Consider the following 26900-nt stretch of genomic DNA (forward strand, 5'->3'; position numbering starts at 1 on the left):
TAGCGGTCATTGAGGCGCCCGGTCAATGAATCCAGGTTCTGTGAACATCGTTGTCTGAGTTCAGAACTGGGACTCAGGGCTCTTGGCTCCATATTTTCAGAAGTTTTTTAAGAGTCTGAAAGCTTTCTTCCAGTGAGAGCTTCACTCAGGCACTTACTTAGCCACCTATTCGCCCTTCGGAGGCCCTCCCCGTCGCTAAATACGTTAAGGATGATGTAGCCAAGGCGACCGCCTGATTGACAAGTATGATTACCAACCACCTTCAGGAAGCCCCGTCTGGGCCCGCCTAGCCCGTGGCTGGTGGCCCTTGAAAGAAGTGAAAGCGCCAAAAGGGACGGTTACCGACAGCTTAGGTTGTCGAGAGCTGAGGCATTTTCAAACAGTCGGACGATGCCGTGACGCAGCATAGCGACAGCGTTGGCAGTGTGAGCGCACCCCTGTGGAGGGAGCCCTTCGACCGCGGAGGTGGCACGGCGTGGAAGCAGGTTGCTATTTGAGGGTGCTCCCTTGGAGTCCTAGAGTGGGGGAGGGGTGGACGAGGAGCTGTTCCAGTCTGCGCTTGCGCATACATCTCGGCTGACCCGGCCCGCACGCTCGCGCATGCCCGCTGACAGCGGAGCCGCGGTGGCTGGCGTCACTGCGCGTGCGCGTTGACGAGTTTTCTGAGGAGCGGCGTTGGCGGACGTCGAGCGAGCGGTGCGTGACGTCGTGAGGAGCTCTTTAAAGTGCAGGCTAGGTCGGGTGTCGGAGGGGCTGGCCGGGAGTCAAGCGGATCCTGCGCAGTGGCCCTCCGCGGCATGAGGTGCTGCTGGTTCCCCTGCTGCCCGGGACGTGGAGAAGGTGGAGGAGGAGGAAGCACCGTAGCCCCCACCGCTGCATGACCCGCCGCCTCTGAGGCTCGACCCAGCACCTGGTCTTTTGACTTCCCCCGGCGGGTCCTCGCATGGGGGCCTGACGCTGAGGACCCCCTTTTCTTCGGGGGCCCCAGGGCACGTCCCCGAGAGCCATGCCCAGCCGCCCTGCCCGCCCCGAAGGACCCTAAGCAGCGTTGCGGGGCTATGGCGGCCGCCAGCGGTTACACAGACCTGCGTGAAAAGCTGAAGTCAATGACGTCTCGAGACAACTATAAGGCGGGCAGCCGGGAGGCAGCGGCGGCGGCCGCCGCCGCTGTGGCTGCCGCCGCCGCAGCCGCGGCTGCCGCTGAGCCTTACCCGGTGTCGGGGGCCAAGCGCAAGTACCAGGAAGACTCGGACCCCGAGCGCAGCGACTACGAGGAGCAGCAGCTGCAGAAGGAGGAGGAGGCGCGCAAGGTGAAGAGCGGCATCCGGCAGATGCGCCTCTTCAGCCTGGACGAGTGCGCCAAGATTGAGGCCCGCATCGACGAAGTGGTGTCCCGTGCCGAGAAGGGCCTGTACAATGAGCACACGGTGGACCGGGCTCCACTGCGCAACAAGTATTTCTTCGGCGAGGGCTACACGTATGGTGCCCAGCTGCAGAAGCGCGGGCCTGGCCAGGAGCGTCTCTACCCGCCAGGCGACGTGGATGAGATCCCCGAGTGGGTGCACCAGCTGGTGATCCAGAAGCTGGTGGAGCACCGCGTCATCCCCGAGGGCTTCGTCAACAGTGCCGTCATCAACGACTACCAGCCCGGTGGCTGCATCGTGTCCCACGTGGACCCCATCCATATCTTCGAGCGCCCCATCGTGTCTGTGTCCTTTTTTAGCGACTCTGCGCTCTGCTTCGGCTGCAAGTTCCAGTTCAAGCCTATTCGGGTGTCGGAACCTGTGCTTTCCCTGCCAGTGCGCAGGGGGAGTGTGACTGTGCTCAGGTAACCCACCTGGGAGGAGAGGGCGGGCCTGCTGCTTTAACTGCCTACCGTGACCCAGGTGGCAGGAGTCAGTTGGAGCCTGCACTTTACAGTTCTAAGCCGTTCAGAGGTCTGCGTTTAAAACATGCAGTATGAAAGCAGGGAAGGGTCAGGGAACCATCTAGATTCTGTATCCCGAGGGTAGGTTTGATGTGATCATGGGCATGATTGAGAATCTTTACAGAAGACTAAGTAAGGTTTTAGGAATCTGTGTTTTTTAGCAAGTCACTTTTATTTTGGAGCTTCGATTTTTTGAAAAATGAGTTGAACTTACCATTTCAAAATCTTTCCAACTCGGTGTTCGTGGTTTCCTTAACAGAGAAAGTGTTCTTGGATTTCTTAACAGAAAATACGGAGGAAGGCCCGTGAGCATATTTAATTGCTACACATTTTCCATTCCCAAGACGGGGACTGACTTCCCTGGAATTGAACGGAGTTGTGTTTGGGCCAGGCATAGAGTGCAGCCCACACTTAAAGTTCAGTCCCTGTGGGTGAAGTAGAGCCTATTGGTCCTTTGTAAGAATGTGTTACCTGTTACCAGGATTAAATGAAACAAAATAAAACTGGTCTCTTTACCTCTAATTTGTAGTCTCTTTACCTGGAATTTGTAGTTATGTCAGCAGCAGAACTTAGGTTCTTGACCTCTTTTGGGCCTGAGATTCTGCTGAGAATTAGTCATTGCCCCCCAGAGAGGATTGCCTGCCGGAACTCCTTTGCTGTTTATATGAAGCAAAACATGTACGTGGTAGCTGCCTCCTTCTAGTCCTGAAACAGGTAAATCTAGCAGTGTACTTCAGTAATTCCCAAAACTTTTTAGGAGGTGTAGTCTTCAGCTCTTCAGAGTGGGTTGATTGACCACAAGATTCTGTTGTGGGATCAGGACACGCCGAGGTTTTGCTGTAAGCAGTTTAATCTCTGAAGTGCAGGCAGTGTGGTATAGCCCATGATCAAGGGGGGAAGCAGGGTCCCTGGAGCCCTCTTTATATCAGGAGCAGGTCGTCTAATTTGAGTTGAACAGCTGAAGCTGCTTCCATATCTGGAATGGCATCAGAACCTTGTGATACCCAAGGCCTTCTGTTGGGAAATTTTGGGAAGTCAGTCACAGCAGAAGCAGTACTTAGGCTTTCTAATGTGTCAGTTGCCTCTTTGTCATTAGGGCTTCTCAGCTCCTCCTCAGTCCTATACGTGGTGTTCCCAGACTGATGTCTTAGCAGAGCCCTTTAGGATGTGATTTCCAGAGCAGCCCCTCTCAAGTGGTTTGCTGTGGAAGACAGCTTGGTGTCTGACTTCATTGAAGGGTACTAGATGCTGAAAGGACCTCATACAAGGGCCATTTGGTCTCTTAATAGGATGTTAATTTTCATATAGTCACAGACCCTTAGGGTTGTTATCAGAAGGTCTAACAGTAGTTAGGTGTGTAATGAGATCACAAAGGGCAGTTTGTGACTTTGAGACTCCTGCACCTTGGTATACATGGACACCCCTGTATTGAAGAGCAAAGTTTCATGTTCTTAAAGTGCAGGTCTGGGGAACGCTTTGTGAAGTGAATGAATTATCTAACCACTATACTGTACACCTGAAATCAATATAAAATAGTACTGGAAGTAAATTGTAATTGAAAAATAAAAAAAAAATTTAAGTAGGTCTATTAGTGAACAGTAATGCAATCTTTTCTTTAGAATAGTAAAGTCCTAAAGTTTTCCTAGTCCTGCCCCCTCCACCTGGCCATTCTGACTTGGCTGTACAGTTAGTGTAGGAGGCTTAACCATGTCCTGAAAAGTGCTGCCCCAGGCTTTGAATCCAACCGTCATTTGCTTTGGGATCTCCTGGGCGTCCTCTGTCCTGGCTTTCTCATCTGTAAAGTGGAGGTGGGGATGATGCCAACATCCAAACCCTATTAGAATTAAATGATTTGGTGTATGATACAGGACCTGGCAGTTAAATGGGTACTTGCTTCTGTGCAGTCATTTAATGATTCTCTGCCCTTACTCTTTGGAGAAGGGGCTAGGGATTTGGTGGAGCCTAAAACATGGCTTTTCCCTTCATGGAATTTGCAAGGCAGTGGAGACTGCAGACAGTTATAGCTCAGGAAGTTAACTGCAGGAGCATGTTGAGCAGGGAGAAGGGACATCTTGACCCATTCTGGGATGTTGGAAGTTTTGAGGGGGTAAGTAAGTTGGAACTGGAAGGGTGAATAGGAGTTAGCCAAGCAAATGAGGCTTTGGCCGCAGTAGCAGGGAATAGCCATAGGTAAGGGGCATGGTTAGATGCTGCCTTGGGGGAGGTGAAGTTATTAGTCCTTACCTCCAGCCTGGACCTGAAGTAGCAAGTCTGGTGAGGCATGCCTTGGTAAAGCTCTAGATCAAAGCTTCTCAATGGCAGTACTGTTGACTTTTGGGGTGGCTAATTCTTTGTTGTGCTGGGGCCGACGTATGTATTTTAGAATGTTGAGCAGTATCACTGGCCTTTATCCACTAGATGGCCACTAACACCTATAACAGTCAAAAGTATCACCAGATATTACCAAATTTCCTTTAGGGATTGCAGAATCATCTCCAGTTGTGAACCATTGCTCCTGGGTTCTGAACACCCCCACTAATTTAAATCTTATAGCACCTGCTCACTTAGCACTCTCAGCTTACTTGGTGTGCAGGTGGGTGAACACCTGCTTGTTAGTAGTGGTTCTCTTCAAATCCTGCTTGGGTTCTAACCCAAGGTGGTAAAAAGGTGAAGGTTTCTTTCACTTCCTAGTGTGTGTCCCAGCCCAGGGGTGAGGAGGAGTTGTGATACAAGGCTGCCATTGGAAGGGAACTGCTGATGAAGAGTGGTTCTCTGCAGATGGGGAAGGGTTCTAGGCATTCTTATCTGAGTCAGACTTCATTTGTTTGTGGCAGTATCTATACCTGTCCAAGCCAACATGGCCGGAATATACTTTTTTTTTTTTAAGATTTTATTTTTGGAGAAAGAGGGAGAAAAACATCAAGGGCAGTTGCCTCTTACGCACCCCCAACTAGGGACCTAGTCTGCAACCCAGGCATGTGCCTTGGCCAGGAATTGAACCAGCAACCCTTTGGTTCGTAGGCTGGCATTTTAATCTACTGAGCCACATCTGCCAGGGCCAGAATACACTCATATTAATAGTTGTCGCCATGGATATTAGTGTGTGTCACACATTGACTCAACAGTGTTCCAATGTGGGCATTTAGAGCAAGGTTTCATAGACCCTTCTGTAAGTGCTGCAGACTTCTTTCCAAACTGAATCAGCAGTTGTTTCTTTTTTTTTGTAACTTTCCCCTGTTGGGCTTGGGTGGATTCTCTGTGAATGCTGTTCTCTAGAGAACTAAATATATTTTACTTCTTCATACCGTACTCCTCCTCCTACTTCTTGTAGGGTGAATGGGCACATTAAAACATTTCAATCGGATTAATTAGAATGATTACCTCAAGGCTAATTGCTTACTTGCTGCTACGTTTAATCATTGCATGGTCAGTGGTTGTGGTGGCTACATGCCTGAGACCCAGGCCTTAGCCACCTGTCTGGAAATGACTATGGTATCTCACCCAGCCATAGGATACAAAGAGGTGAGCTCAGCCTGTGACTTCTAGTTCACAGTTGATATGGGGTGGAGTGGGCACTCCTGTCAGTTCTGGGCTAAGGGCTGATCTTATTCAGTTGGGTGAAAGCAAAATTTAGCTTTCTGGCTTAAAATAGTTGGGAAAGTAGGGCATATAGGCCTGGGCCACATCTCTTGTGTGGAATCTTTTGATTCCACGGGAGGGGAAGGAACGTCTCTATATGAAGTCAGGGCCATGCATTCTCAGGAGGAGCTCTGGGCCAGACCTTGCTTCTGCCAGGCCTGACAAAAAAGCAGATAGCAGCAAAGGAAAAGGAAGCTAGCAGAGAGCTGTAGTCTTAATCATGAAGCTAAGAGCAAGCAGAAAATAAACAGGCCATAAAAATTTCAGGGCCGGATGGCCATTTTTGGCTGGGTGGTTGGTGTGCAGCTGTTACCAAGGTATTGCTGAGGCCAGTGAGGCCCCAAGGACAGATTGGAGCCTGTCACCAGGAAACATAAATGCACTTTTCTTCCTACCCCTTATTACCTATTCCCTACCCACAATCAAAAACCAAAAATGTAGCATAGACACGGAAACCAAGAGTTCGATTGGCGTTCCAGTGTCGTCATCATAGTTGTTGGACCTTGAGCAGATTGCTTAACCTCTCTGGGACTTAAGTTTTCCTCTGCCAAATGGGCCTGTTAATACCGTGGAGTTGTTAGTGAAGTGTCTCCGGAGATGAGTTGCTTTCTGTGCTCACCTACTCTTTATCTCTACCTTGCTGTATACAGAATTGGGGCTTGGAGAAGGTTGATCTTCTTTATAGGGAGTCCCAGGACTTGTCAACAAAATTACGCCATGAGTCGTCTTGGAGGTTTGGGTCTAGAGCTCACAATCCCACCTTTGTGCCAGGTGGCTGGTCTGCTGCCTACAAAAAGCTTAAGCTTCTGAGCCATGCAGGCCTATCACTAGAGGCTGCCCGGAGTGGGTACCACCAGCCAGAGGGAGGCTGTCACAAGGCCAATATCTTGGCTGGTTCCTCCACTTCTGGTGTTGCCCTGTGCCAGGGAGGGCACAGTAGAAGGGCTAGGGGCCATTGTGGAAATGTGCCTTGACAACTCAGTCTCCAAGATGGTCCCCTACAGGATTTACAATCTCTTATTGAGTTACTCAGATTTCTCATTTAACCTGCACCAATCCTCTGAAGAACAACTTGCTATTTTGCAGATGGAGAAACTTTAAAAGCAGTGGAACAGTTGAGCTTAACACATTTTATTGTGTCCACTGTATGCAGAGATGAGTAAGAACTTAGTAAAGCTTTGTCTTGTAGGGAAGACATTTTCCACAAGACTGAATGTAATAATAGAGAGGTGTGGGTGGGCACTATAGGGGAGTCTTGTGCTAGGGAGATGGGGAAAACTTTCCAGGGGAGGAGACTCGAGAGTCACCCTAAAGCACAGAACTTGTGGACAACAGAGCCATGTTCTGTGGGTCTTTCTGCTGGCAGCATACTAGTCGCTGTTGCATGAGGGGACTCAACCCAGGCAGGCCGACCAGCATGCAGTACTATACCCCCCACCCCGAAAACAAAAGAGCAGGACGCACTGGAACTTTTCTTTATGCCAAGTAAGGCTGGACCCAGGCATATTAAGTTTCAGGTTGGCAGACCAGGACTTGCAAACAGTTTCTCTTGTAGCAAGTAGGTTCCTTAATAAATAACCCTCTGGTCTCTGCTGGACCCTTCCTGCTTAAGGTTGGCCAGAAGAACATCCCCTGCTCAGGACTTTGAGTTGCCTGCTCCCATAGGAGCCTGATACTTTAAGGGAGGGGTTTTAGTAGGCTGTGTCCCAGCTGCCAGGAAGTTCTAGGAGACCAGTGCTAATAAGCTTTTCAGGGGGCTCAGTAGCATGGTCATTTCTGTAGGCCTCTGCAGTCCCACCTTCTCACTAGTTCTGAGGCTTGGGCTCCATGGCAGGAACCTGGCATGGCTAATTTAACATTCTAGAGGCCTTTGGGGTGCATGGACTGTTAAGCTCTGATAAACATCTGGATTTTCTCCAGAACTGTATTAACGGAAGGGTTTCTTGTTGGAGATAGAAAATCAGGGCCATCGACAGTGCCTGTAGTAAAGTGGGATCAATAACACTAGTTAACAGTAGGGAAGGTGGCCTGTAAACAGTACTGCAGATTTAAGCCTTAGAAATGTGCCTTGGAGCACCTTTGGGGGATTGGATTTAGCTCTTTGAGGAAGTCCTGTGTTTCTATGGGACTGCCCTGCACTCCCTCAGTGTGGAGTAATAAGAACCTAGGAGGATACCTAAAGCTCTAGCCTTGGGAATAGGGCTGAGGAGGCCTCTGCTGCTCACAGATCCCTGCATGGGGAGCCTGGATCGAATCTTCTTGGCAGGTGCTGAACCCAAGGCTCTGGATTGCCCCAGGGTGGTCCAGGGCCCTCCTCTGGTTTGTGTCAGATATTTAGTAAATGGGAGTGGGATTCCAGGCACCCAGCATTATCTAACTTAATTCTCATAGCAGCTCTGCAGGGAGGCCTCTCACTGCTTCTTTCCAGGGATGCCAACCATGTAGTCATATAACTCTGTAATTCTGCCTGGAAGGGAGGAGGTACTGTTCCCCTTTTAAAATTTTATAACCAGCTCTGGCTGAGTAGCTCCATTGGTTAGAGCATCATCCTAATATGCAAAGGCTGCAGGTTCAGCCCTTTGTCAGGGTGTGTACCAGAATCAGCCAGTGAATGCATGAATGGATGAAACAACAAATCGATGTTTCTCTCCCACTCCCCCCTCCTAACTCTCCATAAAATCAATAAATATTTTTGAAGAATTTATTTATTTTTAGAGAGGGGAGGGGGAGAGGGAGAGACACATCAATGTGTGGTTGACTCTCAAGTGCCCCCCTTCCAGGAAACTGGCCCGCAACCCAGGCGTGTGCCCTGACTGAGAATGGAACCAGCAGCCCTTTGGTTCACAGGCTGGTGTAGCTCAATCAGTGGATTGAGCGCAGGCCTGCGAACCAGACAATCGCGGTTCGATTCCCAGTCAGGGCACATGCTTGGGTTGTAAGCCGGTTCCCTGCAGGCCAGTTCCCAGCAGGGGACGCACGAAAGGCAGTCATACACTGATGTTTCCCTCCCTCCCTCCTTCCTTCCCCTCTAAAGATAAATAAATAAGTAAAATCTTTAAAAAAATTTTTTATAATCATTAGTGACCATAAAGGAATACCCAAGTTATAAAGCATAACAAAATGAACACCCAGAACCTATTACAGATGAAGAAACTTAGGTTGAGGCCCAGCAAGTGACTTAACTAAAGTCAGAAAGCTAGCAGGTGGCAGAGCTCAGGTTCAGATCCAAGTCTCTTCAACTCCTCAACTCCTGTGTGGCATTTTCATGCTACAAACATTAATGGGTGTTATTTGAGAGAAAGTTCTTTGGTTAGTGCTCAGTTAAAGTCAGCAGATTTTTTCACTGTAGTAATTCTCAGATCTGTAAACTCCTTAACATTTTCCAGGTTGATTTGACTATGGGCCTTTGTCCATAGTCTCTTGAGTGACTGATGTTCACAGAGAAAACTGAAAAACTCTGGTTTAGGAGCAGCTCTGAGGGGAAATTCCTAAAATAGGTTATTTTCACTACCCACAGTGTGACATCAAATCATATTGCCAGTTCAGAGGTGCTACCCTCTCAAACTTTTTAATTTGCTCTTGCATCTTGCCTACAGTGGGGCAGGCTGGCCTACAGTGTTTGTGACAGTTAAGCATATGTCTTTACAGCTCCCCTTGAGAAGGGAGCTGACAAGAAGCCATGTAGAGGAAGATGTATCGTCTGGGGTAGTCAAGGGAGTCCTGAGTAGGATGAAAAGGCAGAGAAGGCACTCCCTTCCCTCCAGGCCTGCTGCCGACTATGTTTCTGGCTGAATAAAGGCACCCCAAAGAGGAACTTGGGGTGCCATGTGCCCAATGAGGGGGCTTGGAAAGTTGAGTTTGCTTCTAGATATCAGACCAGAGAGACGTTAGCTGTGAAGAGGACAGCCATCTGCATTCATTGGTCGGTGAGCAGTTTTAAAAGTTGTGTATCTTGATGGAAATAGATATTTGAGTGTGATGGAAATTCTTAAAATATCCCAAACACAGCTGTCTTCAAGATTTTAGAGTCCCTCCTAAATGGAGGTTTTTTGAAAGCTATATTTCAAGTAGACAATCTCTTTTTGAACATTGCATCTACCTTGGCTTCCTCAGCAAGCTGAAGGGTGGGAGAGGGAGGAAGAGATGCTTTTCCTGTCACCACGGTCTGGCCTGAGTCACTCCAGCTGCCTCCAAAGTGACTAAAGGTGTACCGTTTTGAAGGCCCTTTATAAGAAGGCCTTCTTCCATCCTGTACTGGGAGAGTCTTGCTTTGGCTTCTGCCTTCAGGTTTCCATACATGGTTTCTGGACAGAAGTGTTCTGGAGCTTAACATGGTATTTGCCTTCATGTAGATCCTGGACCCTCTCAAATAATGAGGCAGAGGGTTGCCATAAGACCTGAACCATATTTTTTTCTTCTCACCACCCCATGCCCCAGGAATCTTGATTGTCTGTCTACTCTCCATTCTCACCTGCTCTGTTTTCTTTTTTCCAGTGGATATGCTGCTGATGAAATCACTCACTGCATACGGCCTCAGGACATCAAGGAGCGTAGAGCGGTCATCATCCTCAGGAAGTAAGTGGCTAGCACCTGCAGGCCTGCCTGTCTGAAGATGTGGGTCTGGGTTCCTTTGGAACAGGGAGGGGTATGAAACTCATTTTCACCAGGGGCCACATGAGCCTTGTGGTTGCCTTCAAAGGGCCAGCGGTAATTTTAGGACTGTATAACTATTCCTTACCTAGGGGCAAGGAGCTCGGCATTGCCCCTGGGTAGAAACAAGGTGTCGGGCCACATTTGGCCCATGGCCTTGTGTTTGCCACCTGTGATGTAGGACTTAGTTCTTTGTATCAATAGCATGGCAGCCTAAAGCCTGAGAGAAGAAAAAGGTTCTGTGGTCTGTTTTTTTTTTTAACTTGAATTCTGTGAGAATAAAGTATACTTTCTTCCTTAGAAAAGTAAGTTCTGTGGCTGTTTAACTATAGAGAGCTTAGGACTGAACAAAAGCACATGCTGCTAATATTCTTATGGGAATAGTCTTAAGACAGGATTCGGGGAACACTTTTCTACACCCCCGCTTCTTTTCCCCACCTCCTTGATTCTGATTTGTCCCGTGTGTTTTTGCAGATTATTTTTAGACTGTGCCTTAGCAGCCTACTTTAAAAATGCCTAGGTTTTCACTTTTGAGAGGAGCAGGGAGTGAGGGTAGGAAACAAAGGTGGGAGGTTAGGCAGCAGTGTTCCGCAGGTGCATAGTTGTGGCTGTCCCTCCTCTCTGGCCAGGGAGTCAGAGATGTACTGATCAACACTGCCACAACCAGCCTCACAGGCACTTTTTTCATTCTGCTTATGGGGTGAATAGACTGGGCCAGGCAGACACTGAGTCAAGATACACCTGCCTTTAGAATGGAGTGCAGGGTCAGATGAGATGTTAGTGAGAAGAGCATGACTAGAGCTGAGACCCAGGCTAGAACATCCTATAGCTTGCCATCTTTTTTTTTTTTTTTTTAACTTTTTTAGAACCGATTTAGATGACAGAAAATTGTGAAGCTAGTGCTAAGAGGTCCCATGTCACCCATACCCCCTGCCTCCTGTTGATAACATCCTATATTACAGTTAGGAAATGAATATTGACCCATGATTATTTAACTGAAATCCATACTTACTCAGATTTCTTTAGTTTTTCCTAACGTCTTTTTTTGGTTGTAGAATTCCACGTTGTATTTAGTTGTTATGTCACCTTAGTTAGTCTCCTTGGCTATGACTGTTTCTCAGACTTGCCTTACTCATGGTAACATTGGTCAGATGTTTTATTAATATCTCTCAATTCGGATTTGTCTCATATTTTTCTCATGGTTAGATAGGGGTTACAGGTCTTCTCGAGGAAGACTGCAAAGGTATAAAGCACTCTTCTCCTCAATGTCATGTCCAGAGCATGGGACTTAACATTGCTGTTGTTGACATTGATCACTTGGATGGGGTTGTGCTCACCAGATTTCTGCATTCCAGAGTTAAACCTCTCTCCTTTCTGTACCATACCCAGGATGAGGTCTCTGTGTGCAGCTCACATGAAATGGGAAGGTAGCTCTTTTTAAGGGACAAGTAGCCACACAGAGTACTTGGAATTCTGCACAGGAATGACGACTTCTCCCTTGTTTATTTCTTTCTTAAATCATTTACTTACATCAGTATGGTCTCGTGGGTATATATTTTATCCTCAGTTTGTTGCAGGTTTAGTCACTGGGAGCTCTCTCTTTTTTTTTAACATAATGTTTAGTCTTTTTTTTTTTTAAGATTTTATTTATCTTTAGATGGGAAGGAGAGAAATGGAGAGAAACATCAATGTATGGGTGCCTTTTGTGCATCCCCTGCTGGGAACTGGCCTGTAGGGAACCAGCCTATAACCCAGGCACGTGCCCTGACTGGGAATCGAACTGTGATCCTCTGGTTCGCAAGCCTGTGCTCAGTCCACTGAGCTACACCAGCCAGGGAGAGCTCTCTTTAAGTATTTCCTTAACTTGCCTTATTTTATTGTTGTAACTTCAGTTGATAACTTTGGACTTAGAAATTTAGAATTATGTGGTGGGAAGTTTCTTTGGTGTGGCTCTGCCACTTCATCAAGTCAGAACTTTGAACCTCTGTGTTAAAGGAGATGATTTAGACCTGTGATTCAGGCAGAGCATTGGGCATGTTTAGGAGCTCCAGACACAGGTCAGCTTGGCATCTAGCAGCCTCTCTCCTCTAACCAAAGAATGTTCCCACAATTCATCAGAAGAAGACTTTTTATCTGCTTTGTAGTTCTCAGCACAGGCCAAAACCTAGAACCTGGAAGTGATGGAGCCCAGAATACCATTCATTTCTTCTGTTTCTACCTGGCACCACCAGCTGCCACCTGGGTAGTCCACCCAGGCCAGGAACTAGAGAGGAACTCCCAGGATGATACAGAATCAGAGCAGCAACTTCCCAGGTGTTCCCCCCAAGCTTCTGAAAATAGCTTATCTCAGGCAGATCTTCCCTGGAGGTACAAATGGAGGTAGCCAAAGCCAAAGCATCAGCTGTTTCCTTTTTGAATGGTGGCTCCGATACTTGGCTGCCTGGATGCTCCTTGGTGGGCGGAAAGGTCTGTACTGTTATCCAGTTTTTCCAGGAAGTTCTTTAGCCACCTGGGCCCCTGGCAGTGGTCTGACCTCAAGAGAATGGCTATTGTGAGTGACTGAGGCTTTTTGACCTTCTGACTTGAGTGGTCCCAAGAGCCAGCCAGGGACTAGGCTAGAGGGCAGGCACAGATCTGTGGTGTGAGAGGGCTAATGAGGAGTAAGAGGGTGCTCCCCAGCTTCTCCAGGCAGCTAAGGCACAGGCCTGTGTGTTGCCTGCAGAATAAAATGTCTTGTCCAAGCTCCTTATTGGGCTTTATCTATCTATCCAGCCTAATCTCTTCTACTCCTCACTTATGTTAAAGCACCTGCAGTTCCTAGTGTTCTCCTTGGACTTGTGTCCTGGGCTCTTGGAACAGTGTGGCCTTTGTTGGAAATGCTTCTGATCTATACCCTACCCCCCAAATGACCCACATGTACACACTGAAAGTTGGTTAACCTAGCCATCCTTCAAGGCTTAGGTGTTGACTGAGTTGACATTCAGGGAGCATTGTATACACACCTGTAGCAGTCTTACTGTACCTCCTCCCCATTTAAACTGTCATAGCCCACCTACTTGCATTGTGAATTTCCAAATCTGTGTTCTTTAGGGGCAGGGAGATCCCAATCCATCAGGAGCTCAGCATGAGGCGTGGTCCAGAAGACTGTTCAGGCTGAGGAGAAGCAGCTCCAGAGTAGCTGTAGGGGCTTGTCTTGGTAAAGGACAAGCTGGTCCTGGCTGGGTGGATTGAGTGCTGGCCTGTGAGCCAAAAGGTTGCCAATTGGATTCCCAGTGAGAGCGCATGCCTGGGTTGCAGCTGGGTCCTTTATTGGGGGCACGTGAGAGGCAACTCATCGATGTTCCTTTTACACGTTGATATCGTATGGCTCTCTTTTCCTCTCCCTTCCATCCTCTCTGAAAATGAATAAAATCTTTAAAAAAGAGAAAAGGACAAGCTGGTGACAGATGAAAAGGGGAGTGTCTTGGCCCAGGCACTTCCCAGATATCAGGGATGTGGCCTTGGTGGATATCCGGTTGACTCGATGTCTTCTAGTGTAGTCACATTCAGATGGGTAGAACCTGATCATTGAGCCTGGTCCTACTCATAAGCAGAGAGGTAGAGACAGTCTGTCTTCTTAAGATTAGAGGGAAGGCTTAGGGGCTCTGTCACTGGCTCAGGTCAGTCAGCTGGGATGGTCTTTCTCAGGGCCTCATGGGGGGAAATGGGTGGGCGACTGCCAAATGCTTCTAGTTAACTAGAACGCAGCTCCTTTTACTGTGGGTGGTGCTCAGTTTTCATGCGTGTAGAGTCATTGTTTCTCACAGGGAGAACTGGTAGGCTGGGAGTGACTTGAGAGCCTCTGCAGTGGAATCCTTGGGCCTAGTGTTATAATTTGGGGGCACTACCAGTAAATGGCTGAGTAAGGCTCTCCTGGTGCTGGGTCTTGTGGTCCCTTGGTGGGTGGTGCACTGGTGCACCCCGAGCCCTGCTCCTCCACAGAGTGTCAGTGGGGTAGAGGCTATGAGTTTAAGAAACAAACATACAGAAGGGCTTTCTTGCTGCTGCTGTGTAAGTAGAGAGCCGATTGATAAGTGTGTTTTAAGTGACAAGGGGACTACTCTACAGAGAGGGGGTTGAGATGAGGTGAGGTAGTCGCTGCAGGCTGGTCAGCTCCTTGGCATTCCCCAACTTACTGAATGTCACTGTTTCCCAGCCCACCCAGGGCAAGCTGCCCAATACACACGTTTTATCAATCATTGGCACCCTGGGCAGGGAAACTGGACCTAGCCTTTATGAAGGTGTAAAGTTTTAAATTACTGGTTAGAGAATGAAAGATCTCTCACCAACTTCTTGGGTATAACAGTTTAGAGCAGGTGGTAGCAGTGGTCCATATTTTCCCACAGTTCCCTGGTGTGTACCTTCTGAAGGACCTTGCGAGCTGCCCCATGCCAGGCACTCACCTGGCATAGGTGCTAGGCACTGAGTGGAGTGCTGCCTGTGCCCATGCATGCTTGACCACCTTCAGGTGGCACTTCTCTGCAAAGCTAGCTTGGAAGGATCTTTGAGCAGGAATTCCAGACTTAGAAACATTAAGTATCAACCATGCACAAGGCACCTGATGCAAACATGCAGGAAATTTAGCTTCCTTGCTGCTTGGCATGTGATAGGTGGGTATTTTGCATGCCAGTGCAACACAGGCAGAATGAGCACTGTTCTAGAAGCAGAGTATGTTTCCTGAGGCCTGGGGGGTGGGGAATCATATCCAGCTTGGTGGGGTTATAGGGCAGGGGGAGAGGGGGCTGGTGTTTAAGATAGGTTTGGTAGTGGCACACCCACACCTTTCTTCCCTCTCAGGTGTGCCATCTCCTGAACTCTTAAGGGTCCCCATAAGACTTAGAACCAGGGGAACAGTGGGTTGTGGCAGGTCATCTTGCGCTGACCCCCTGATCCTAGTCTCTAAGGCACCTTTTCTCTGACTTCCCAGTGAGCTAACAGCATCTCCACCCTGGGCTCTCCTAGTGCTGCTTCAATCCTAAGCCCTTCCGTGTTTCACTGTCTCCAGCTTTAATAACTGTACTCTCAAAAAATAAAAAGGCCTGGTAGATCTGGCTCCTGTATTAGACACTGCATGCTAGGCAGAAATGGTGATTAAGCTCAAAGGCTGGAAGGCAGGAAGTACAGAGGATCTCTGTAGTTAAGAGGTGATGTGAGGGAAGAGGCCTTGGATCAACACTTGATCATTAGGAGGGAGCTTGTGAGCCTCAGGGCCTTCTGGTTGGTGGCCAGGGCACCCAGTTCCTGGGTCTTCAGGAAGCAGCCAATCCCTGCTCTGGGTCTGCATAGGAGACACGTGGAGTGCCTCAGGGCAGTGTAAGTACCCTTCTTGGTACTTACTTTGGGGGAGTGGTTGGCAGTGTTAAGTACCCTTCTTGGTCAAGTGGTGCTCACCTCAGAGGAGGCTGAAGCTGGAAAAGCCAGCTGAAGATTTACTTGCCAAGTGTTAACGAAGGCTGATATTAGCTACGCTCTGTGCCAATGCCAGGAATGTGGTCTCTTCTCCTTCCTTTTGTCCTTGGGGGGAAAGCAGACATTTAGCACCTCCCCTGCAACTGGCCAAGGAAGGCTTGCCAGAGAACTTCCACCTGAAGGTGATCAAGGATGTGTGGGCACAGGCAGCATAGAAGAGGCTTAGGGGCAAAGACAGTTCAGGCAGAAGAGATGGTCTTTACAGAGGCTTAGAGTCTGAGACTCTGAGGTAGCCCATTCTGGAACACAAAGAGAGGTGGATTAGAACAACTGATAGAGTCTAAGATAGAAAAGCCTTTGTGTTGTGTCACAAATCTGGAGGGCACTGGGTAGCCACTGAAGCATGAGCATTGGGGTGGGGGTCTCACATGGGAGAAATTGTCGTAGGAGGCTGAGTTAAAACGGTTTATTTGGTCATTCAGGCTCAGGGGTCCCAGGGTCAGGGGGAGACCCTCCCTGAAAGTAGAGCAGCTCTAGCGTGGGGCTGTGTGTGTGGACAAGCTGAGGTGAGAATCGAGGGTTCCCCCTTGGGTGGGTAGGGATGAGTGGACAGGTTTTGGTTTCCTTGACCAGGCCTGAGACATCATCCTGCTGAGACCCCTGCCCTCACGTCTATCTACGTGATTCTTGTCTTCTATGCTACCTCTTCTTCCCTGGTCCAGTGAGTGTGTGCCCACACATTCTCCCTACCCACTTGGCCTGACCAGCCTGTTGTAGTCACAGCCTGTCCAAGGAGGCCACCTGGAGGTGTGTCACTTGGCTTGGGTTGGCTTGGGCCTGGCTCTGTCTGCCTTTCTGAATGCAAGTCAGTGAGTGACCTGAGCCTTATGTTCTCACCTATAAACTGGACTAGTTGTGGTGCCTGGGCCTGGTGAAACGCCAGCGTGCCATGTGTGCTTCCCCTAGCCCCTCCCTTTCCCTCCATTCCCATACCTTCCCTCTGACCTTGCCAGAGCACGGTAGGTGCTGGGGAAGACAATGCCCAGTCGATGCACAGTGTGAGCAGAGACACATGGAGCCGGTGGGAAGGGACTCCAGGAGGCATATTGTTCAGTGGCTCAGGCGAAGGAAAACAAGTCTGGTATCTGGTCTTCTAATTCCTGGAGGATGGTATCTAGACTTTACCAGGTCTGGGCTAGGGGATTCTTGGCCACTTGTTGTAGTCAGGCTGAATGATTTGGCAAGGCTGCCCTTGGGGCCTGGGTGTCTTTCAGGCTGTGTTTAGAGAGAGGTCCACTGGAAGCCCAGGACTATGTGCTTGGGGTACCCTCTGTTTGGGTAATAGTCCTCATGTGCCTTTTAGGCTCTTCTGACTATGGCAGGCCTCTATATCTGTCTACCCCTTCTGGGGGAGTAGGGCAGGAGTTAGAGAGGGGGTGATGTTTGAGGGAGGCTGGTAGAAGATAGGGGTTACCCCCAAGGGGTTGGATACTGTTAGGGGAGACAGTAGTACAGATCTGGGCTTCGTGAAGTCTGATACTCAGAGGTGCTAGAGCTCAGGCCTAGGAGCCTTGGTCACTCAATAGACAGGGCTGCTCAGATAGACCCACCACATTGCTTCCTGCCTCCCTTGGGAAAGCCAGGGTTTGTGTAGCTCAGGGGTGCTGGGTGAGGTTGCAGTCAGAATTTGGGGGAGTGGTTGGCAGTGGGGCCTGAAGTGCAGACCAGTTCACCACCTCCCAGAAAGGGTGGTCTACCTGCTCAGCTCTGTTCTGCTGCAGTGAAGTAAGCCCACCTGGGCTTCAGAGGCCATCATGGGGTTGTAGCTGTGTGACCTAAGCAAGTGACTTGCTCTCCAGTTTAGCATTGCTTCCCATCCCCACGGTCAGTGCAGTCCTCCCCAGCAGCTTCTCTGAAGGATTCCATGGGTGATAAAAGAATAGGAGGGGAGTGCCTGGGACAGGTCAACTCCCTCCTGTCCCCTCAGGTCACATGGTAATGTATCACATTAATGCTGTCATCCTCCCTTTGTTCTGGCTTCCCCTGTACCAAGGCCCTGTCCCTGCTTTGTCCTGGGGGCTGTCCTGATACCCTGGGTGACATTTCTGGTGTGACAGTCTACCTGTTTAGCCCTCACCTCCTGTGCCTTGCTTGGATCCCTGGATGCTGACTCAGATCTGTTGCCACCTGAGAAGGTCCAGACTTTACTGCTAGAACTGGGCTTCCTTAGTCCAGATTTTTGGCTTTGCGTGCTGAACCCTGAGGGGTCTGGCCTGTTCCCTGGGCATTTGCAGCCTTTTATGAGGTGCGTGCTCTGAAGTTAAGCTGCTGGTGGGCCCTGGGCTTGGGATCTGGCTCTAGCCTGGCTTCCTGCAGCTTTGTGGCTTTGGGGAAGTGGAAGGAGGGCAGGAGCTTCTCCATCTTTTCTGAGGTATGCTTGTAACAGCCCCAGGGAAGGTGTCAGGAGCCCTTTGGGGCCCCAGAGCTTATACTGTCCCCAAAGTGGGTACAAGAGCCTGGACTTCAGGTGGGCCAACTCTGGTCACCCCTTCTCTGAGGGCTGCCCCTCAGTAGCTACAGAGCTGCCATGTGGGCAGAACAACCCCCTTCCCTCATTTAGGCAGCTAGAGAGCAACGGAGCTGGTCTTCATTCCTGGCCTGTCCAGTCTGGACTGGTTATACCTTTCTCCCCAGATTCTCTGGCAGCCCTAGACCCATAAATAGTGAGAAGCTGCCACCACTGCCCACTGGCTGCTCAAGCAGGCCACTCAGGTAGTAAGCAGCTAAGGAAGGTTGGGGCTGTACCAGGGCTTGGCCTGTGACAGCTGTGCCTGTGTGGTGGGACAAGATTATATTTTCCAGCCCCAGAGGTTGGGCTCTCTTAGTGGCTCTGCTGTTTACTTGCCATCTGTCACTAACCCAAGGAAACAGTTCCAGAGTGCTCATCCCTACTCACCAGGGGCTTTCGGCTTCAAAAAGTTTGTCTACTCTGAGTGTGTGCTCCCTGGCACAAGTGGGATCTTAGTGTAGGATCTTAGCTTGGTGGTGCCAGAAGGGAACTGTTACCTCCACAAGACTTCAGACCCTTGGAGTCCTTGAAGTCAAACTTAATGGCTGATGACTCATTTGGTCTGCTCTCTGCCAGCAAGAACTCACACAGGGATGTGAGGTCTGTCCTGGTAAGGAAAAGGGCTTCAGGGCTCAGGTGATTCTGCGTTCCTCTTCCCTGTCTGGGTGTTACCTAGCACCACCTCTTCCTCGTGCTCCTCTAAAGAATCCTAGCCTTGAGGGAGGCGACTTGTCTTTGGTTTGTAGACCAGGAGAACTTAAAAGGGGCCTTAGAGCCCATCACATTTCTCCCTCCTTTGCCCAGATTGGAAAACTGAGGCTCAGATAGGGGTGGTAACAAGGACTGGGTCTTCTCTTGCTGTTGGGTCCTGCTTCCCTGATCCTAGAGTGTCCAGAGTGGAGGCTGGGACTGCGGGAGCTGTGCCCTGCTGGCTTCCGCCTCTGTGAGGCCAAAGCAAAGGGGTAGTGGCCAGTTGCCCTGCCTACCCACTAGTTTGAGCCTGAGAGCATCAGAATGTATGTTCCCCCTGCTGGCCTCAGGAGAGCACCTCTGCTCAGGGTCAAAGCCCTGTGACTCCTGCCTGTCCATCTTGCACTTTCACCTAGGCTTAAACCTTTCTCCCAAGACTTTCAGGATATGTGACCTTCTGCTTTTCTGACTCTGTTTTTCCTATCTATTTACAGCAGGCCAGCCAGTAGGGGTAGGGAGACCTATGAGGACTGGATGTAGTTGTTACCAAGAATGCCAGGCAGCCAGGGCAAGGCAGCATCTGATCCTACCTCCACTTCAACTCTTGCCCTGATCACAGCACCTGTTCCCTCAGAACCAAATTACTACTTTGTGCCCAGCAGCCTATGGGAAAGGTGCTTTCAGGGCCTTCTGCCAGTTGCACCTCCATTACTCCTCATCCCAGGCCTCTCTCCAGCCCCTTTGCTGTACCAGCCTGACTTGCCAGCCTTCCTTGTATCCTACAGGGAGCCTTGGGCTTCTTTGAGGTTTTTCTGGGCCTTGCTTCAGATCACTGCCCTGGATACCTCCCTGCCCAGTTTCTACAAGCCCTCTTCCTTGACTTTACCTTGCATGTTCTTCCTTTACTAGGCAGAATATTCCTTGAAATTCATACCTGATACTAGGTGGGGACTTTGCCTTCAAAAGCCCTTGGGCCTTGGCTGGCGTGGCTCAGTTCATTGGGCCTCATCCCACAAAGTGAAAAGTTGACTGTTTCATTCCCCAGTCAGGGCATATGCAGAGTTGTGGGTTCAGTCCCTGGTTAGGGGCATGTGCAAGTCAACCAAGTGATGTTTCTCTCTCACATCGATGTTTCTCTCCCGCTCTCTCTCCCTAACTTTTTTTTTTCTCTAAATAATAAAATCTTAAAATTAAAAAAAGAAAGGCAGCCTTTGGCCCAGTCAGGAGCCCAGAAGGAACAAAAGCTTCCAAGTGGCCGTGGTGGGACAAGCACTTGAATGTGGAGTTGGGCCTGGGTCCTCGTGGCTCTGCCACGGCCTCAGTGTCCCTGCGTGAGAGAGTGGAGAAACTCTCACTCTGTTCCCTCCAGCCCTGCCATAGACCTGGACCAGGAGAACCTTCCTGTCTTGGTGTTTCAGGGAGGATGAAGTTGTCTGTTATAATATGTTGGTGCCCACCAGAGGGTCTGCAACCATCTGGTAGGTGGAAATGCTCTGGAGACCCTCTGGGCCTGAGCTGCTTCATCCAACTGAAAGAGTGCCCTGGGATCTTCCCCTGGGGCTGCAGCTTCCTATCCACAGATGTCTCTCGTTCCCTTCTCCTAAGCCTGAACTTCAGAAGTATCTTCATAGGTCAGTCAAACCAATCCCTGATTGAACCACAAGAGACTGAGGCACAGAGCAGAGCTTCTGGCCTCCATACTCAACCTGCTTGGAGAGAGAGTTGGTTTGGTAGGATCTGTACCCCCCACCAGAGCCTCACAGGTAATCCCCATGTCTGTTTCTTTTGTAGGACTAGATTAGACGCACCCCGGCTGGAGACAAAGTCCCTCAGCAGCTCTGTGTTACCGCCCAGCTATGCTTCAGATCGCCTGTCAGGAAACAACAGGGACCCTGCTCCGAAACCCAAACGGTCCCACCGCAAGGCAGACCCTGATGCTGCTCACAGGTAGGACCCTCAGCAAAGGCTGGCAGAGCAGCCCCATAGCCCAGCTGGAGGGTGACGTGGGTAGGGAAGCCTGGGATAAGTGGTTAGGAGCCTAGCATTGCCCAGCTTTCTAAAGCTTTATGTCTAGTTCCCCTGGGTTGGTGGCATTGGTGGCATTCACCCATGACTTCTGACTGATGGCCTATATCCCCAGCAAGAAGAGGTTGGGCCGAGACCCCGACGAGTGGAAATGCTAGTGGCCTAACCATGATTTCACATTTTCAGTCCACCCAGACACTCTTGCATGTTGTACCTAAACGATAGGAGGGAAACTTGGGACTTGGAAGATGGTGGACCAGGAACCCGTTTGGGAAGGATTGGGGAAGGTTTCTGAGGTAGTACTGTGTAAGCTTAGACCAGAAGGATAAGGAAGACCTGTGGGAAGGGCAGTCTGGGCAGGAGATACTGTATGGGCTGAAACACAGGCAGGGAGAGTTTGGTGGTTTCAGGGGCTAGTGGGGTTGGTGAGCAGAGAGAGGAGGTGGGGCAGAGATAGAAAGTGGCAGTAGCAGGCTGGGGATTGAGAAGTAGAGGGAGATGGTGGGGCTGTGCAGGGTGTTAGGCTGTGATAGGGAAGGCCTCTTCCTATCCGACAGACTCAGAACCAAGCATATCCACAGGGTACTTGGGACATGTCTCAAAGACTAGGGCAGCCACTAGCACTTCATTGGCAGGGACCACGGTGCCATTGCTTCTGCCAGTGCCACCCCTCTGGGGAGAACCACCAGGCTGGAGTGAGCCATTTGCAAATGAGGGTCAGTGCTGGGTGCAGAGTATTTAGAAGTAGGAGGCCTTGGACCTGGGCCAGCCTCTCAGATAACCCCTCCCTCCTCCTCCCACTCCAACCCCCTGCAGGCCTAGAATCTTGGAGATGGACAAGGAGGAGAACCGACGCTCAGTGCTACTGCCCACGCACCGGCGGAGGGGGAGCCTCAGCTCTGAAAACTACTGGCGCAAGTCCTACGAGTCTGGGGAGGACTGCCCAGAGGCCACAGGCAGCCCCACCCGGAAAGTGAAGATGCGGAGGCACTGAAGCCTGTCGCACCCTCTCTGGAACTCTGGTTAATCCTCACATAGCCGCCCCATTTTTCTATTTGTTTTGTTTTGTTTCGTTTTGTTTTTGACCCTTTTTTCCCCATGGTTTGTTGCCTGTTAAGGCTGAAGAACAGAATTAGTTCTTGGTTTTCTTCCTGGACAGAAAGGCTAACAGAAACTCATGCTGGAGTGGCCAGTAGAGGCCTGCAGGGCAACCGTCTTCGAGTGGGGCTGTGTCAGGCCAGTTTTATTTAAAACACACACACACACACACACACGCACGCACGCACGCACACAATGTTTTGGTTCTGAAAGTTACTGTTTTTGCTTTATATGTAAATCCTTCTCAGTGTTATTAATGAAGTTCAGTCCCTTCCCCCTTCCTCCCATGTGAAAGCTGGGTACAGATCTCCTGGGCCTCACTGGCTCCACAGGGGTCCTGCTGTCCTTCCACCTGTCACCTGCTCTCCAGGCTTTGGAAAGTCATGCAGACACCCTTTTCCTTCTGTGGCCGAGTCATTCAGGATGACTAGGCAGGGGCCTTAACAGTGACAGCCCCTGTACCCCACAGCTGCAGGTTGAGCCCCAGCATGCTCCACACCCACTGGCCTGCTCTGCCCATAGGTCCCTGGCTGCAGGGGGGCTGGCTGCAGTGGCCCTCGCCTCTCACTAAGAACATAACCTCTTCACTGGATTGCTTCTTTCAGGCATGTGTGTGTGTGGTTGTATGAACAGTTAGACTTGCCATGTTGGAGCAGTTTTAGGAATTGTTTCTAGCTAGAGGGACTGGTGTCCTTCCAAGTCTAGCATTTGGGGTATGGAAAACTGTTGTGTGTAGTAGGGATTTGTTTTCAGTTTATTTTTTTCTTTGGTTTCTTGTCTTCGCCTTTCTTCTGCATTGGCCAGTGTGGGCCTTCTACCCACACCATCCCTGTAGGAAGGTGCCTGCCCCTGTCCACCTGCAGCCACACCCACAGCTCAGGTCTGCACACTGGGTTGGTGTCTCTTCTGGCACCGGGAGTTGGGAAAGGGCTTTTAAAAAATAGTAATAAAAGAAAAAAGTATTCTTTGGCAGTGTGCGCCTACTCAGATTCTCGAGGACTATGAAGTTTTGCTGGTCTGGGTTTGTTAGAAACATCCCCTTGCCAGTTAGAGCCAAGACCAGGCCTGCTGAGAGCAAAAGCCCTTGGAGTCCCCAGGGTGCCTCCACCACAGGAGGACCTCGTTTCACAGAGGCCCGGGTCTGAGGCTGCAGGAATTTAGGGCAGCGAACATCAAGAATCCCTTCTTAGGGGCCAGGACTCCTTTACCAGCGTGACTCCTCAAGTTGGAACTACATAACTAAAGCAGTTGCAGGGTTTCATTTGTTTTTGTTTTGTTTTTTTACAGCTTTTCCCCCCAAAATGATTTGTAGTTGTGTGTGCAGCACTTTGCCCTCATATATGTGCTCTACAATAAAAACCAAATCTAATATATTTTGAAACAGTTGTCTGATGCTGTCATAAGAGAGGGCTTGCCTTTGGTGCTTCCTTAATCCCTTTATTTTCTCTTTAAACTCCAAATGGGGGTTGATGGTAGGCAGAACTCATTGCCCACGAGGATGGACTTGCCTTCTGCTTTCTCTCCCACTGCCAGGAGGGTCGATTTCATAAACGGTGTGTCCGGGTGCCCTGGAAGTCAGGATCGTGCCCTGCTGAGCTCTGGAAGCCCTTCCTCGTAGAGGTCATAGAGGCTGTGTGCTAGTGAAGGACAGACAGTATGAGCAAAGGCAGAGGGGAGAGCCTGCTCTTTGTAGAAGATAAGCAAGTGGTTTTGCTCATTAAACACATTCTTGAGTTCTTATGTTCTGGCCAAGCCCAGTAGTGAGCAAAACTTTTCTGGTCCTTGCTTTCAAAATGCATACAGTAGAGTTGTGGCATATGGATACAGGCATGAGACAGACGTTCTGGGAGTGGGAGTGGAGCCCAGAGGGATTTAGTACCTCCAGGTCCCGCACCTGGCTCTTAGGTTCTGGTCAGGGCTTTGGTGTAGGGGCTCCCTCATTTGTTTCCAGTGCCCTGAGCCAGTCTCCTAGGCCAGATTCTTGCTGTAGAAACCTGGCAAGCCACTTAACTGCCCATTTAACAGTGAGGAGAGTCCAGATGGAACAAGTTTCCAGTCAGGGCTCAGTCCTGCAAACTGCAGACAGATCTGGCCAGTTGGGCCTGCAGGGGTGGCCACAGGGCTGCAGACTGGGCTCTGGACGCCCCAGAGAGGAGGCATTAGAGCTGAGTGGGAAAGTGACTTGCCAAAGATCATGCTGACTACATGGTAGAGGTGGGCACCCCAATTTTATGCCTGGGCCCCTGACTAGGAACATGGGATGGGGGCTCACATGGAGAGCTGGGGAGCTGAGAAGGCCTCTCTTCTGTAGCTGTGACAAAGCCAGAGCTAGGCTGTGACTAGGAAGAACTTGGGTTCTTCCTAGTTCATGGATAAAAGAGGTCCTTTGCCCAGTAGGATTCAGAAACAGGAGAGGCTAAGGAAAAGGGGGTCCTGCCCTAGCAGGGCCTGCTCTGTCCTTGGCTTCAGTGTCTGCACCTGTACAGTGGCTCTTTGGCGCCCTCTCTCTTGGCCTGTGACAATCCTTTGAGCAGCCCCCAAGCCTGCAAAGGCCTTAAGGAAATGGGAGATCTCATCCTGGGGCACCAGCTGTTTGGGCCAGGGTACTGTGCCCCATCACTCTGTCCCCAGCCCAGCCTCGCACACAGTAGGTGCTCTGACAATATCTGGCACCAGTACTGCCCACCTGAGGAACCCATCCCATTTCTCCAACCCTGTTATGTGATGGGGGAAACTGAGGTCCAAAGTCAATGTTCATTTATTCATTCAGAAAATATCTGTGTATCCTATTGTGTGCCAAGCTCTGTGCTAGGTGCTGAGGATACAAGACAGACCTGGCATATGTCATATACACACGTTATTATAAATTGTACTGATATAAAAGATGTGTAGCACATAAATTACAAATAAAATATACAATACTCTTTATTATAAATTTTGTATAGCTGGTCATTTTTCACAAAATGCTTTTGTTGATTTTTTGGGGGGCGGGGCTGAACTCTTGTCTGTAGCCTACCTGTGGTGCTAATTCACCCACAATATGGTAAATGGAATTGCCTCTGCTTGTATTAGTTTCCTGTGGCTGCTACAGAAAATTACCACAACCAACAGAAGTTTATTTTCTCTCACTTCTGGTGGTCACAAATCCAAAATCACTATTACTGGGCTGAAATCACGGTGTTGGCAGGACCATGAAACTCCCGGAGACTCCAGTCCTTCCCTCCAGTAGTTCCTGGGCTTGTGGCCAAGTGGGCTCCTCTTGTGTTTACCAGCTCTCCCTTTCCCTCCCTCACTACCACACTTGTGTGACTGGATTTAGGGCCCAGCTGGATAATCAACAATCTCCCTTGTAAAGATCTTTAATCACATCTACAAGGTAAAATGTAAAATGTGAAAAAAACTTACAAATTCCAGGGATTAGGACCCAATATCTTTAGGGGCCACTATTCAGCCTACTGTGCTGCTCTTTTACCAGTAAATTTGTCATCATTAAATCTGATATATGATCTGATTTCTCGTTGTTGAACAAATTGTTAATTGGATTGAAACTTCTCAGCCTCAGCCCTATTAATTTGATCTGTATTCTTATTATGTTCTCCATCAGTTTCTTAAGTCTAGACCTGTGCTGTCCAATACAGTAGCCACTGGACAATTTGGCCGTTGAACATCCGAGGATGTGGCTAGTTGGAACTGAGATGTGCTTTAAGTGTAAAATATACCCCAGAATTTGAAGAGTTAGTATGAAAAGAGAATGTAAGATCTATCATTAGTTACTCAGTTATGTGTTGAAATAATATTTTGGACATGCTGGGTTAAATAAAATAAGCTATTTAATTTCACCTGTTTCCCGTTACTGTTTTAAATCTGACTACTCAAGAGTTAAAATTGTGTGGCTTGCATTATATTTCTATTGGATGGCACTGGTCTAGAAAATCAGTAAGTTAAGCCTGATTTGTGGTATTTGCCAATTTCCATGGTATAAATACACCCGTCATGGCTGACTTCAAGTTACTAACGAACTGTAACTGAACAGGGAGTGGTGGAGGCATGCAGGAGCACATCGCTTCCACCACACAAACAATAGTTGGAATTGAAGAGCACCGACAATAGCAAAACAATAAAATAGGAAGTGCTTAGTCTTGAACACTACTTTTGCTTTTAATGATTTAATTTTCTATGGTTTGATTTTTAATAATGGCTTTGTTTTAACAACTGACTTGAAAAAATTCTTAAAATTTGACAGCTGACTCTTGGAGCCATTATGGTCATTGTGGAGACTGCCATCCTCCAGTTAGATTTCAGGGTGCAGTTCTCCCCTGTGCCCACAGTGAGGCAGCAGAGTCCAAGTGACGGTGCTTCACAGTGGGGCAGACCAGCCATCCTTTGCTTTGGATTGGGAACTGGGCCCCAGAGGAGAGAATTTAGGATCCCTACTACTGCCCTGCTCAGCCAGCGCCCCCAATGTCAGTGGGAATGCAGAGGGGCCACAGCTCACTGGAGTTTTCTCCCCTATGAGCTGGGTTTTTTTTTTAAAGATTTTATTAATTTTATAGGAGAAGGGAAGGAGAAAGAGAGAAACATCCATGTGCCAGAGCTACATGGATTGGTTGCCTCTCACACACCCCCTACTGGGAACCTGGCCTGCTACCCAGGCATGTGCCCTGACTAGGAATTGAACCTGCAACCTTTTTTGCACACCAGTGCTCAATCCACTGAGCCACACCGGCCAGGGATCCCCTGCGAGATTTTGCACATGCCAGCGCCCTCTGTCCTAGGACGCTCCTGCTGGAGTCACCTGTCTTCCAGTCTCTTCAGGGCTGCCTGTGGGCTCCTCAGACCTCTGGCTTCGTCAGC

At 49.4% G+C, this 26900-nt stretch overlaps 1 protein-coding gene across 1 annotated transcript; it reads left to right on the top strand.

Annotated features, from left to right (window-relative positions):
• ALKBH5 (alkB homolog 5, RNA demethylase) lies at positions 1-25885 on the top strand. Its single transcript, XM_037163175.2, has 4 exons — positions 1-1828; positions 10061-10141; positions 20715-20870; positions 21765-25885. Exons 1-4 carry the CDS (start codon positions 1059-1061, stop codon positions 21940-21942), a joined length of 1185 nt encoding a protein of 394 aa, XP_037019070.2. The 5' UTR covers positions 1-1058; the 3' UTR covers positions 21943-25885.
• The last annotated feature ends 1015 nt before the right edge of the window (positions 25886-26900 follow it).

The sequence above is a fragment of the Artibeus jamaicensis genome, unplaced genomic scaffold, assembly GCF_021234435.1.
Source record: "Artibeus jamaicensis isolate MK-2021 breed Jamaican fruit bat unplaced genomic scaffold, CSHL_Jam_final contig_419, whole genome shotgun sequence".
NCBI lineage: Eukaryota > Metazoa > Chordata > Mammalia > Chiroptera > Phyllostomidae > Artibeus > Artibeus jamaicensis.